Genomic DNA, 14172 nt, shown 5'->3' on the forward strand with positions numbered 1-14172 from the left:
GATTCTCTTGTGTTAGTTTTGCCTCCCAACTAAGCGCAAACTGTCAGCTGATGAGTATCATTCTCTGTATTTAACAGGTGCTTGATTAGTTTGTGCTGGAGAGTCCTAGGCATTTCCTCTTGATGGTCATTCATTCTCTGAAGACATTCTGTTGGTTGCCATTTTCTCTCTTTTAAGAACTCACTGCAAATAATTTTGGAGTATATTTTCCCTAGGCTCCCAGGAGTGCCCAAACACATTTTCTGTCAGATCTAAAGCATCTCCTAATTTAAATTTTTGACCTTTGCTGGAAATTATATCTCATGTTGATTTCTAAAAGTAGAAGAAGATGCTGTGCACATTTTATCTTGGCTATGCATGTTGCTGATAAAAGTTTAGAATTTTGTTCTTATTTTTCAACTTCTGTCTATGAGTGAGATCATCCCATATTCATTCTTCTCTTTCTGACTTATCTCACTCAACATGATTCCTTCAAACTTCATCCAAGATGGGGTGAAGAAGATGAACAGAAGGGAAAAGCAGAACTTGGACTGGAGTTGGTTTATTGCCCCAAGTTGTTTTTTTTTTTTTTTTTTTTAAACACTCTGGAGTGGTGGGGAGGGTTTGGATCCTGGAAAATGAAGGCAGAAGAGGGCCTAGTGGGACTTGAATTACTATGTGGAAAACTGAGAAATGTTACACAAGTCGACTAGAAACCATTAATCTCCCAATAAAGAAATGAGGGGAAAAACTTAAAAATTCTGTATTTGAACATTTTTGTCAGCATAGTTCTCATACACAAGCAGGGAACTTGATCATGCTTCCAACTTTTCCTTTCCCTTTCTTTCTCCCTTTCTTTGACAGAGTTCTGCTCAACTTTGGCTTAAAATAGGCAGTACTGCAGAATTAAACCTGGGACATCGGAGGTTCAGACATAACAATGTTTTGTATAGCTTCTATACCATCTCCTTAGCCCCTTACCAGTTTTTAGGGACATACCTGATTGGATTTTTAAGTTCAAATTCTTTTAATTCCACAAAACATCAGTAGATAAATTTAGGAAACTTTTGGTTCTTCAGAATGATGATCAGATCCTAAAACTAAACACTTAACAAGATGAAAACCATGATCAATTGTCATTCAAGACTTGAAAATTAATTATTATAACAACCATTGTTATTTTGTACTTATTTAGCCTTAAAATGCATCACTAATAGAGATACTGGAGAAAGCAACAATTTGTTACTATTGCAATACTGTGACATTGATAATGTTGTGACATTGTAACAGGTGGCCTGATGTTTTCTTATCTGAGAGTTTTTTTTTTAAATATTTATTTATTATTTATTCCATTTTGTTGCCCTTGTTTTATTGTTGTAGTTATGATTGATGTTGTTGTTGTTGTTGGATAGGACAGAGAGAAATGGAGAGAGATGGGGAAGACAGAGAGGGGGAGAGAAAGATAGACACCTGCAGACCTGCTTCACCATCTGTGAAGCTACTCTCCTGCAGGTGGGGAGCTGGGGGTCGAACCGGGATCCTTATGCCGGTCCTTGAGCTTTGCGCCACCTGCACTTAACCCGCTGTGCTACCGCCCGACTCCCTGATGTTTTCTTATAGTGATAGATATGGAGTTGTCTTTGTGATTAGCAGTCATTGCCTAATGCCTCACTATCTTCTAACATTAATAAAATAAAACCCATTCTTTAAAAGGAGCAAAACTATTAGTTGTAACAGTGAGATAACAAAAGAATTTGGGACCCTGAGAGAATGTGAAACACCTTGGAAGCAACACAAGATGGTTTCTTATTTAAAAGCAGTTATCCTCAGGAAACTCTTTTCCCATATTAAGATTCTGCATACTTAGTCCTTCTTCTCCCTATACCCTGGAAAGCATAAGGGAAAAAATCAGTTTCAAAACTCTTCTTCCTCATTTCTGGAAATAAGTTCCTGCATTTCTCGAACTTAGTGCCTGCAGTGGGTCTAGCGTGAGTCCAGCTACCATAGATGTTCAGTGAAAAATTTACTCTGAAAATGTGTATATTCCAAACTCAGATATACATTCTCTGGGAAATTTTACATTATAGTACATTATAGTTGGTTTTGTCTTTTCATAAACATCACTCAAGTTTGAGAGCCATTGGTACTGAAAGATGTTACTGATGTTAGTGTGATCCTTATATGAATAGTCAGGAGGCAAAGGAAAGGCTGGAAATCACTCATTCTATGTGATGTCTGCACATTACTTATATACAGTCACTACTGCAGTACCTAAGACAAAAGGAATCAGTAGTAGGATTGAATGTAGTAGGAACACATGAGTAGATAATATCTATTACATTAATTTGAAGATTTAATATTAACCAGACTTAGAGATCCCTAGTCCTAGATTTCTGGGACCTCCATAATGCAGGGCGATATAGTAAGACTCCACAAGACAGAGCAACTATTGCACTGCTTGTGGTAATGCAAACTGGTGCAGCCATTGTGGAAACAGTATGGAGAATTCTTAAACAAATAAAGATGTAGATACTTTAGATCCAGCAATGCTACCCCTTTTGCATTTATCCAGAAGACATGAGAGCCTTCACTCAAAGGGACATGTACCTCCGTGTTCACAGCTGCATCATGCATCATTCACAATAACCAAAACAAGGAAGCAACCTAAATATGGATCAACTGATGACTGAATACAGAAGCTATAAGACATTAACTCAGTGGAATACTACTCACTAGTTCAAAAAAAAAAAAAAAGACATTGTTTTCTTTGGAACCAAATGGATGATGGATGGAATCAAATAATATTTATGCTTAGTAAAGTAAGGAAGTGAAGGGCAACAACTACTGGGTAGTTTCACTTACCTGTGGAATATAGAGAATTGAAACACACAGACTTGTAACACTAACAAAAAAAATCCAAACAAACAAACAAAAATGTAGCCAGCCTGTCTTTAAGACCTTAAGAGAGCTGTGGTGTTTGTTTTTGAACAAGTGGGGACACAGAACTTTGGTGGTGATAGTGGTGTGAAAGTATACTCCTATTATCTTACAATTTTGTAGGTCAGTTTTAAATCACTAGTAAAAAAGTAATATTCCTATGTATTGAAAAGATTCACTCTGTGCTTTAAAAAGTTTGAGACATTCATTCAGTTTTTCCCCTCTCATATTGTAGGACTACAAATTAATAGTGTACATAAATGCCATTCCCACCACCAAAAGACTGTGTCCCATCCCGTCCTCCCCCACCCCGTGAAGCTGAACATCTACCCTCACCCTCAACCTAGGGTTTTTACTTTGGGCTTACTATGTTTGACAATGAAAAGATGCTAGGAAAATGGGGGAGATGGAGATGATGTGTGGTGATTCTCTGGAGAGCCTGAGATATATCCTGCCTTTCTTTGTAAAGACAGACTGAGCAACTAGACTCAGACCAAGCCTGCAGATAGGGTACTGTTAGAAAACTCAACAGAAGAGCTAAATTGGGCAGCGAGAAAAAAGGGACCAAGGAATGACAGAGTCTCACAATGCTAACTTACAAAGACTACCACACAAGTCTTATCTCTGTAGGTGGTTGTGGTTATTCAAAACTAAGGAGGTGAATCAGGAATGTAGTAGTAAAGTAATAGAATAGAGTTTACTTATGAAACACTGTAAAAACTTAGACTACCACACAAGTCTTATCTCTGTAGGTGGTTGTGGTTATTCAAAACTAAGGAGGTGAATCAGGAATGTAGTAGTAAAGTAATAGAATAGAGTTTACTTATGAAACACTGTAAAAACTTACGTTTGAAACTCAGTAAAGGTCTGATAAATACAAATAGACTAGCAGTACGCTACATTTTCACAGTACATTACGGTTGGTTTTGTTGTTGTTGTTTGTTTGTTTTTACCAGAACACTACTCAGCTCTGGCTTATTACACAGGATTGAACCTGGGACTTTGAAGCCTCATGCATGAGAGTCTCTTTGTATAGTCATTATGCTATCTACCCCCTTTTATAGTTTTTTAAAAAGTTCTTTACATAGACTCTCATTTATTCCTGCCATAATCATAATGATGTTTAGAAGAACTAAGCAAACTAAGAATAGCAGGGAACTAAGATCTTAAAAGGTTCAAGTGACTTGCTGTGACCTATGTTTCTATTAAGTGGCTGAGCTGAGACTTGAACTGCATGGGCCATCTTCCCTTTCAGCTGATAACTAAATATACATGCAGAAGCTTTCCATCAAGGGAGCAGCAACATTTGTATAATCTGTATGTTTCCTAATTATTTTCTAGGTTCTTGGGAACAAATTTCTAAAAGATTGTGTAGGTTGGGGGGAGATAGCATAATATTTATGCGAATGACTTTCATGCCTGAGGCTCTGAAGTCCCAGATCCTACCATAAGCCAGAGCTGTGTAGTGCTCTGGAGACTGGGAGGAGAACTACATAAAATCTTTTCACAAAAGAAGAGAGGGAAAGGTGGTAAGGCACCTGGTTGAATGCACACATCACAGTGTGCAGTGACCCAGGTTCAATCCGGGTTTAATTCCCCTCTTGTCGGGGGAAGCTTCACAAGAGGTGAAACAGTGCTGTCGATGTCTCTCTTAGCTCTATCTCTCCCTCTCCCTCTGAATTTCTCTTTGTCTTTATCCAAAAACAAATTAAAAAAAAAAAAGACAAAATACCATGGTTGTAAAAACATGTTGATTCTTGGTACTAAGTTGATTAGCAGTTTTCTTTATATTTAATTACTATAATAGCATGCAATATAAACATATCTAAAATTGATTCAATTATAAATCAATAGTAGGCACTTTGCTTTTGTTTTGTTTTCTAGCAAGTTGTTCTGTTTTTTGTTGTGCCTTAAACTTGGTTTTGGTGTTCTTAGAATAAGCAGTTTACATATGTGTTGAGGAGTATGCATTTCCCTTCCTCCCTCTTTGTGGTGTGGGGGTTGGAGGATTCCTTGCTTCTTTGCAGGATTCATTGAGGTTTTGTTTGTTTGTTTGGAAGGGGAAGAGACCAAGACACACACCACTGCATCAAAATTTCCCCTAGTGTCAAAAAGTACTTCCATGTGGTGTGTCCAGAGGGCTTGATCTAGCATGCTTGCATGAATTTCTTTTTTTCTTCTTCTCTTTTTTTTGCCTCCAGGGTTGTTGCTGGGGCTCCATACCTACACTACGAATCCACTGCTTCTGGAGGCTATTTTTCCCCATTTTGTTGCCCTTGTAGTTGTTATAGCTGCTGTTGTTGTTGGGTAGGAAAGAGAGAAGTTGAGAGAGGGGGAGAGAAAGACACCTACAGACCTGCATCAGCGCTTGCGAAGTGAACCCCTGCAGGTGGGGAGCTGGGGGCTTGAACTGGGATCCTTATGCTGCCCTTATGCTTTGTGTCATGTGCACTTAACCAGCTGCGCCACCACCCAGGCCCGCATGGATTTCTTATGCGAGACTTTTATTTTCCCACCATCGAATGTCTTCCTGGGTCCTATGGTTATGAATGTTGGCACATTTTTTATTGATTTAATTATGAATAACAAATCTTTTGGATAAGAGGGGTATAGTTCTACACATTTCCCACCACCAGAGTTTCGCATCTCATCCCTTCCATTGGAAGCTTCCCTATTCTTTAGCACATTTTAATCCAAGAGCACATGTTAACAGACCTCTGTGCTAATTAAAATTTTGATGATTGGCTGGAGAAATAATTTACCTGGTAAGACTCCTGTCTAGGTTGAAACCCAAGCACACTACACAGAGAGTGCTTCTTTGCTCCTCTGACTTCAGTGAAGAGGTACTCGAGTGCTGCGGTATCATCCAGCACTCCTATGCTGGCATGTGTCTATCTGAATGGAAAAAGTTAGCCAAGACAGACCAAGCAGTAGTGAGCTTGGTAAATCACACCTGTGCACATATGCAGGCACTCGAGTTAGGCCCCTGGCCCCTGCATTCATGGGGAAAGCTTCATGAATGATGAAGCTCTTCATGAGTGATCAAGCACTGCTCCGTCTCCCCTTCCCTGTCGATTTCTCTGTCTTTATCCAGTAAGTGAATAAAATATTTTTTAAAAGGTCTGCTATTGAGGTGAGGAGAGATAGCACGGTGATTATTATGCAAAAGACTCCCATGCAGGGGTCAGGCGGTAGCGTGGCGGGTTAAGCACACATGGCACGAATCATAAAGTCAGGCATAAGGTTGCTGGTTCAAGCCCCCCCCTACTCTCCACCTGCAGGGGGGTCGCTTCACAAGCAGTGAAGCAGGTCTGCAGTTGCCTTTCTCCTTCTGCCTTCCCCTCTCCTCTCTCCATTTCCCTCTGTCCTATCCAACAACAGCAACACCAGTAACAACAACAATAATAACCACAACAACGATAAAACAACAAGGGCAACAAAAGGGAAAAAATAGCCTCCAGGAGCAATGGATTTGTGGTGCAGGCACCGAACCCCAGTGATAACCCTGGAGGCAAAAAAAAAAAAAAAAGACTCCGATGTATGGCACTTCAAGGTCTCAGGTTCCATCTCCAGCACCACCGTAAGCCAGAGCAGTGCTCGTGTGTGTGTGTGTGTGTGTGTGTGTGTGTGTGTGTGTGTGTGTGTGTGTGTGTGTGTGTGTTGTTTTATTTATAAAAAGGAAACACTGACAAAACCATAGGATAAGAGGAGTACAACTCCACAATTCCCAGTTCCCACCAAGAACTCCGTATCCCATCCCCTCCCTTGATAGCTTTCCTGTTTCTTTCTTTTTTTTTTTTTTAATTTTTTTTTTTTTCCTCCTCCAGGGTTATTGCTGGGCTCGGTGCCTGCACCATGAATCCACTGCTCCTGGAGGCCATTTTTTTCCCCTTTTGTTGCCCTTGTTGTAGCTTCCTTGTGGTTATTATTATTGCCCTTGTTGACGCAATTCGTTGTTGGATAGGACAGAGAGAAATGGAGAGAGGAGGGGAAGACAGAGAGGGGGAGAGAAAGATAGACACCTGCAGACCTGCTTCACCACCTGTGAAGCGACTCCCCTGCAGGTGGGGAGCCGGGGGCTCGAACCGGGATCCTTACGCCGGTCCCTGCGCTTTGCGCCACATGCGCTTAACCCACTGCGCCACCGCCTGACCCCCTTTTTTAAATTTTTTATTTAAGAAAGGATTAATGAACAAAAACATAAGGTAGGAGGGGTACAACTCCACACAATTCCCACCACCCAATCTCCATATCCCACCCCCTCCCCCGATAGCTTTCCCATTCTCTATCCCTCTGGGAGCATGGACCCAGGGTCATTGAGGGTTGCAGAAGGTGGAAGGTCTGGCTTCTGTAATTGCTTCCCCGCTGAACATGGGCGTTGACTGGTCGGTCCATACTCCCAGTCTGCCTCTCTCTTTCCCTAGTAAGGTGTGTCTCTGGGGAAGCGGAGCTCCAGGACACATTGGTGGGGTCTTCAATCCAGGGAAGCCTGGCCAGCATCCTGGTGGCATCTGGAACCTGGTGGCTGAAAAGAGAGCTACCATATCTTCCTCAGGTGGAAGATAGAGTATGTGGTCCAGCCTCCCTGGAGGAGAAGAGGAGGGAAGGAGGGAAAAAATAAGACATTGAAATTGTCTAGGTTCCTCTTAGCTCTGCCTTAAATCATTAAGCACCTTAAACAAAACTGAGATGCAAATCTTCTTGGCTACTTTAAATGTGAACATGGCAAGTTGTAGAACAATTTGAGGGTCAAGGCAGTTTTTATTCTTCACATTGTGCAAATATAGCTCTAATTGTACTACTGTAATCCAAAGTGGAGGCAGGCAAAATAGCTCACTTGGATAGTCCTCTTATTTGGGGAATGCACGTGACCCAGGTTTGAGCCCAGATCCTATGGGACTAGAGAAAGCTTCAGAGCTGTGGTTGCTCTTCTTTTTCTCTCTCTTTCTTTCCTATAGGGACTGGGGAGGGTGGGGGCCAACCTGGAGCAGTGGATGCCCAGAGAAGAAAATAAAACCTAAACAGTATACTTTTAGACCCTCTAATACACTCTTCTAGGGGAGTAAAAAGTATCCATGACATAGTATATAGCACTTTTTGTAATCTAGAGAAAGTGCTGTCGGGCGGTGTGACGATGACGGTGTGAAACCACTAAACTCATTTTATCTGCAGGTTGAAAGGGAGTCTGAGCCACAGATTCTGCAGGTGAAAAGTTAATGTTCTGGCTTCTCTTCTCCGCAGTTTCTCTCATTCGCTGCTAGTGTGGATACACTCTGACTCTGTTACAGATGCATCTGGTGCAGTAGAGATTTTCAAAATCATTACAATAGAAATGTTTCTGTGCTGTTCTGTTCTTGATAGCACTGCTATTTAATTCCCACTTTGTTGCAGAGAAAGCAGCCGCCGCCAACATTGATGAAGTCCAGAAGTCAGACATATCATCTACAGGGCAAGGTGTCATCGACAAAGATGCTCTGGGGCCTATGATGCTTGAGGTAGGACCCCATCTGTTCAGTTTTGTGGTTTGCACTGTTGTTGGTTTTTAAATTATGTCTAATGTTCAGGTGACTATGATTTGATTCTTGCTTTTAAGGTTGAAGTACTGCTGTCTTTTTGAACCAGAAGCTCCTTCTACATGCATATCTGTTGCTGTTTGCCTTTGTTGACATTCCTGATTACAGGAAACAAGCATTTTAAATTCATGAAACATATTTAAATGAATTAAGCAGAATAAAAGTTGACGGACTTTGAACGCTTCTTGAATGTTCACAAATTCTGTTAAATATTTTAGCTTGAGGGGACCGGGTGGTGGCAAGTATTTTAGCTTGAGGGGACTGGGTGGTGGCGCACCTGGTTGAGCGCACATGTTACAGTGCACAAGGGCCCCGGTTGGAGCCCCCGTTCCCCACCTGCAGAAGGAAAGCTTCGCAAGTGGTGAAGCAGGGCTGCAGGTGTCTCTCTTTCTGTCTCCCTGTCTTCCCTACCCTCTCGATTTCTGTCTCTATCCAATAAATAAAGATAATTTTAAAAAAATTTTAATATTTTAGCTTGAAATGTTCATCTTGTTAAGTTCTGTATATGCCATGTCCACTTCTATGTATGCCATCTTCACACGGTTACATAAAAATAGGTGAAATGGGGCTAAAGAAGAGGTTTGTGGTCTTTATTTATGCTACTTCAAGTTTGTCTATCTTATAAAAATGAAAGTTGAGTAGTAGACAGGTGGATCTTTAGAGATGAGGAACTCAAGCATGGTGGTTGGTTTTAACTCCCTATTCTTAATTAACTTTAGGGAGTATTTTTAAGATGGTGTTATTAAAAGAACTTATGTATAATACCAACAAACAGCCTTCCTGGCCCAGTTTCTGTTTGTTTGCTTATGCCATTCTGTATCCTTAGAGAGGAGAAATGGAGAGACCCCACTTTACTGCTTCTTCACCCTCCATGGAGTTCCCTTTGGTGGTTCCCAGTATGCTCCCATGTGGTGCCAAGGATCAAACCCAGGCCTTGTGACAGTACATGCATGCACTACCCATTATGTTACCAGCTAGCCCTAAGTTTAAGAACTCTTATCACCCGTTTACTTTCTGGATTTGTGAAGATTATCTTTCCTGGTTTGCTAACTAGTACAATGTTAACAGATACTTACTGTACCTACTGCACAACTAAAAGTCAACATGTAGGCTATGGTCAGATAGGGGATGGGAATGCCAGTGAATGTATAATGAGTAGTAGAAGAGGTCCCAGACATAAGTCATGTCGGTTTCCAGGACAATTTCTGCTGCTGAAGTCATGATGAGTTGAAAAGTACTACATGGCCAGGCACCTTACAGCATTGTCATTGCTGAATTAATTAACTTGCTGAAACTGCCACACGTATAAAACAGATTTTTTTTAAAAAACAAAGGTCACTAGTAACTGCCCCTTTTATTTGGCTACTGCATAAGATGATTTTATTTTGCTAAGTCTAATTCTGTGAAAATGTCCCATACTTGTTTGGCAGTGGGGATACACTATAATAGATTTCCTGACCCTTTTTCTTTTCTTTTTTTGATTAAATATTACAAAATTCACTTACAGGGGTGAAGAGGGGACGGTCCTACTAGCTACAAGACTTTAATTGACTTCATGTTGATCCTTGTTTATTTCTCTTAAATCATTGACTTGAAAAGGTCAGACTTCTGAAAAGAAATGCTAAGAGTAGACACAAGATTCTAACATAAGCCCTATGAAAGCAAGTTCATTAATTGTAAAAATCTGATTGGTAAATTGTTAACCTTATAACATCAAACCAGATTTTTTTGTTTGTTTGTTTCAAAATAGTCTTCTGAGAATTCAGCAAATTCAGAATTGAGCGAGAACTTGTGTAGTAGGACTTTAGTGTTGATAATGTTTGAAAGGTATGAATGCTTAAATATAGCAGTTTAAAATTTGAATATAAATCGTCATTGCTGTTAATGACCAATAGTTTAAACAGAAAACTTATTCTTATTGACAGCTGTTCCTGGGCAAAAATACATGCTCATGCTTACATCATGGCATAATGGTTGTTGGTATATATACACGATGGAACACTACTCAGCTGTTAAAAATGATGAGGTTGTCTACTTTACTTTCCTCTTGGAAGAAAGTCAATGACAATATGTTGAGTGAGATAAACCAATAAAAAGAAGGTTGACTAGCAAATGATCTCACTTATTAGCAGGATTTAATAAAGTGGGGACAGAGAAGAAGGATTGGACCAAAGCAAAGGACTCTGGGGAGGGAGAATTAGAAGAAACTCTGGGGGCCTATTAAGTAATGAATTCTATGCATATGTCAGTGATTGCACTGCAAAGCATTAACCCCATCAAAAAACACACACCAACTCAGTGTCACCTTTTTCATCAGAGCATATAATAACAGTGGGCTTTTAAAAAAAACACACACGGGAGTCCGGCTGTAGCACAGCGGGTTAAGCGCAGGTGGCGCAAAGCACAAGGACCGGGATAAGGATCCCGATTCGAGCCCCCGGCTCCCCACCTGCAGGGGAGTCGCTTCACAGGCGGTGAAGCAGGTCTGCAGGTGTCTGTCTTTCTCTCCTCCTCTCTGTCTTCCCCTCCTCTCTCCATTTCTCTCTGTCCTATCCAACAGCGACAACAACAATAATAGTAACTACAACAATAAAACAACAAGGGCAACAAAAGGGAATAAATAAATAAAATAAATATTAAAAAAAATTTTAAAAACACACATTTTTACGAGGTGAAACTGGTGTATCTTTCTGTTACACTGTGTCACAAATCAGTCTTTGATGATTATACAAAGCAATGGAGAACTATCTGTACTTCTGAAGCAAACTATAAGTGATGGAAGTATGGAAATTCCTGGTGAGTATGTATAAAACAGCAAGGGACAAGGTGTGGCACACCTGGCTAAGTGTGCACATTACTGTGTGCAAGAACCCATGTTCAAGCCCCTAGTCCCCACCAGTAGGGGGAAAGCTTCACGCAGTTCTCTCTCTCTGTCTCTGTCTCTGTCTCTCTCTCTCTCTATTCCCCTCCTTCCCTTCGTCTCTCCTCACCTCCCCCTTCCCTCTCAGTTTCTCTATTCAAAAATACATAAAATTTTTATTTTAGTATACAAAAAAAAAAAATGGGTCAGGAAATCTATCTATCTTTATTGTGTAATCCCATTTCCCAATTAGTATGATAAATTTTCAAAGAATTAGACTTACCACAAAAAATAAAGGAACAGTTATTACTTAACTGTTGATTGATTGACATTCTGTGGCATGCCACCTGACAGACGCACCTGTGAGGACACACTTACACAAAGCTTTCAAGAGCTGGTGCTACTATACCACTGGGAAAGCCCAACAGGATACTTGAGAAAAAATTCAGAATCAAGTGGTACTATATTTTTAACAGTTTTTTTTTAAGTGATGTCTTATGATTCATGCTAATTCAACAGAACACTTAGTTTTGTGATGAAAATAGAATTAAAGTTGAAATATGTTCAAAGACAGCTGACAAAATAGGAGTCTGTAATAAGTTAAGAGGAAACTACTGGACTGGGAAGAAATATAGCAGTAGCACACCAGTCTTGCATGCCAGTGGTCCCAGCGCTCCAAATTTCAATCTCTGGTGCCACCATAAGCCAGGGGTGAACAGTCCATTCTCTCTCCCTCTCTCCCTCTCCCTCTCTCTCTCTCTCTCTCTCACAAATACTGATCTATAAATATTGAAATGACACGAGATATTTGAGGTCCAGTAAATAAGCTCAGTAGATACCATTATTATGTTTCCTATCATGATGTTTCCTATCATTCAACATTCCCTAATCTAAACTAGAATAATAGATGAAAAGTAAGATATACATTCATAGTAGAAATTTGTTGCTGTTAGATAGATTATTGAGAAATTTGCATCTTAACTATCTGGAGAGCTAATATTTAGAAAGGCACAAGTATTAACTTTCCAATTATTTAGTTGTTTGTTTATTTGTTTATGAGAGAGAGAGAGAAGCAGGATGTTGCTCTGGTAGATCCTGTTCCAGGGACTGACCCTGAAAGCTCATGCATGCAAGTTCTGTGTTCTGCCAATTGAGGTTCCTCCCAGGTTGACTTTCCATCTCTTGCTGTTACTAATTAAATCATCAAGTCTTTTTTCCACTCTCAGACAGTACCGTTCATAGCTATGCCTACAATCCCCCATGAAGACTAACTTGTCAAAGACACACTTCCAATGCCCTTTCTCCATATTCATAAACCAATAAAAGATTAAAGGTTTCTGAAAGTTTTAAGATTTACCGTGACTATTTTTTAAAGATTTTATTTATCTATTTATTTATTTATGAGAGGTAGGAGGAGAGAGAGAAAAAGAGAACACCAATATCCCTCTGGTACATGTGCTACTGGGGCTTGAACTCAGGACGTCATGCTTTATCTAGGTCCAATGCTTTATCCACTGTGCCACCTCCAGACAGCATACTATGACTATTATTATTATCATCATCATCATCATCATCATCATCTCTATTTATTGGATAGAAATTGAGAGGAAGGGACAGACAGAGAGGGAAAGAGACAGAAAGACACCTGCAGCCCTGCTGCACCGCTGGCAAAGCTCAAATCTGGGTCCTTGCGCATTGCAACATGTACACTCAACCAGGTGCGCCACCACCTGGCCCCCTATGCCTCTTTTCCCCCCCTTTTGTTGCCCATGTCATTATTGTTATTGTTGTTATTGATGTTGTCACTATTAGGACAGAGAGAAATGGAAAGAGAAGGGGAAGACAGAGAGGGGGAGAGAAAGATAGACACTGGCAGACCCGCTCTACCACCTGTGAAGCGACTCCCCTGCAGGTGGGGAGCCAGGGGCTCAAACTGGGATCCTTCCACCAGTCCTTGCGCTTTGCACCACGTGCGCTTAACCAGCTGCACTACTGCCCGACTCCACCCACCCCCATGACTCTGGTAGTTTATCTGAAACTCTGGTAGTTTTAAAAGTAATGGAATTTTCAGGGTTTGTTTTTGTTTTGTCATTTGCCCTTGAAGTCAGGGAAAATTGTCAACAACCCCTATCTCTAACTGGGTTATATGATCATCTGTACAACAAAATTACTTTTATTGGGTTGGTAATAAAAAAGTTGTTCCTTGGGAGTCGGGCTATAGCACAGTGGGTTAAGCGCAGGTGGCGCAAAGCACAAGCACCGGCTTAAGGATCCCGGTTCGAGCCCCGGCTCCCCACGTGCAGGGGAGTCGCTTCACAAGCGGTGAAGCAGGTCTGCAGGTGTCTATCTTTCTCTCCCCCTCTCTGTCTTCCCCTCCTCTCTCCATTTCTCTCTGTTCTATCCAACAACAATGACAGCAATGATAACTACAACAATAAAACAACAAGGGCAACAAAAGGGAATAAATAAATAAAATAAAATAAAACACTGGGGAGGTGACTGTACTTTAAAAAAATTAAATTAAAAAAAAAAGTTGTTCCTTTCCCTACGGAAGCTATCAGATAAATGCCTGTACAATTTAGCTTGACAATAATTATCTCCTGTTAAATTAGCAGCCTTGGTGTTTGTCATTTAGATTGTGACAAGAAACCCTGATCTAGGCTCTTTCCCACTTGCTAAGATGGAATAATTCCACCAAGAGAAAATGTGTTAATTGTTTCTGAATACTGGGAGATGAATAAGAGGAATCTCTTATCTATCCACTTGTGAATCACATGTTTCCCTTACAAGGATTATTCCTTCTTAACTGTTAATTTTATATTT

The 14172-nt window shown here is 40.5% G+C and overlaps 1 protein-coding gene across 4 annotated transcripts in view; it reads left to right on the forward strand.

Moving 5' to 3' along the window:
* Nucleotides 1-14172, forward strand: part of NCOA2 (nuclear receptor coactivator 2) — a 154359-nt gene that overhangs the window by 61745 nt on the left and 78442 nt on the right. For all 4 annotated transcript variants that reach the window (XM_016190028.2, XM_007527202.3, XM_016190039.2 and 1 more), the window contains one exon: nucleotides 8308-8411. In XM_016190028.2, the coding sequence (XP_016045514.1) occupies nucleotides 8308-8411 (104 nt within the window). The remainder of the gene's footprint in view (nucleotides 1-8307; nucleotides 8412-14172) is intronic.

Source organism: Erinaceus europaeus, chromosome 1 (assembly GCF_950295315.1).
Source record: "Erinaceus europaeus chromosome 1, mEriEur2.1, whole genome shotgun sequence".
NCBI classification, from domain to species: Eukaryota; Metazoa; Chordata; class Mammalia; order Eulipotyphla; family Erinaceidae; genus Erinaceus; species Erinaceus europaeus.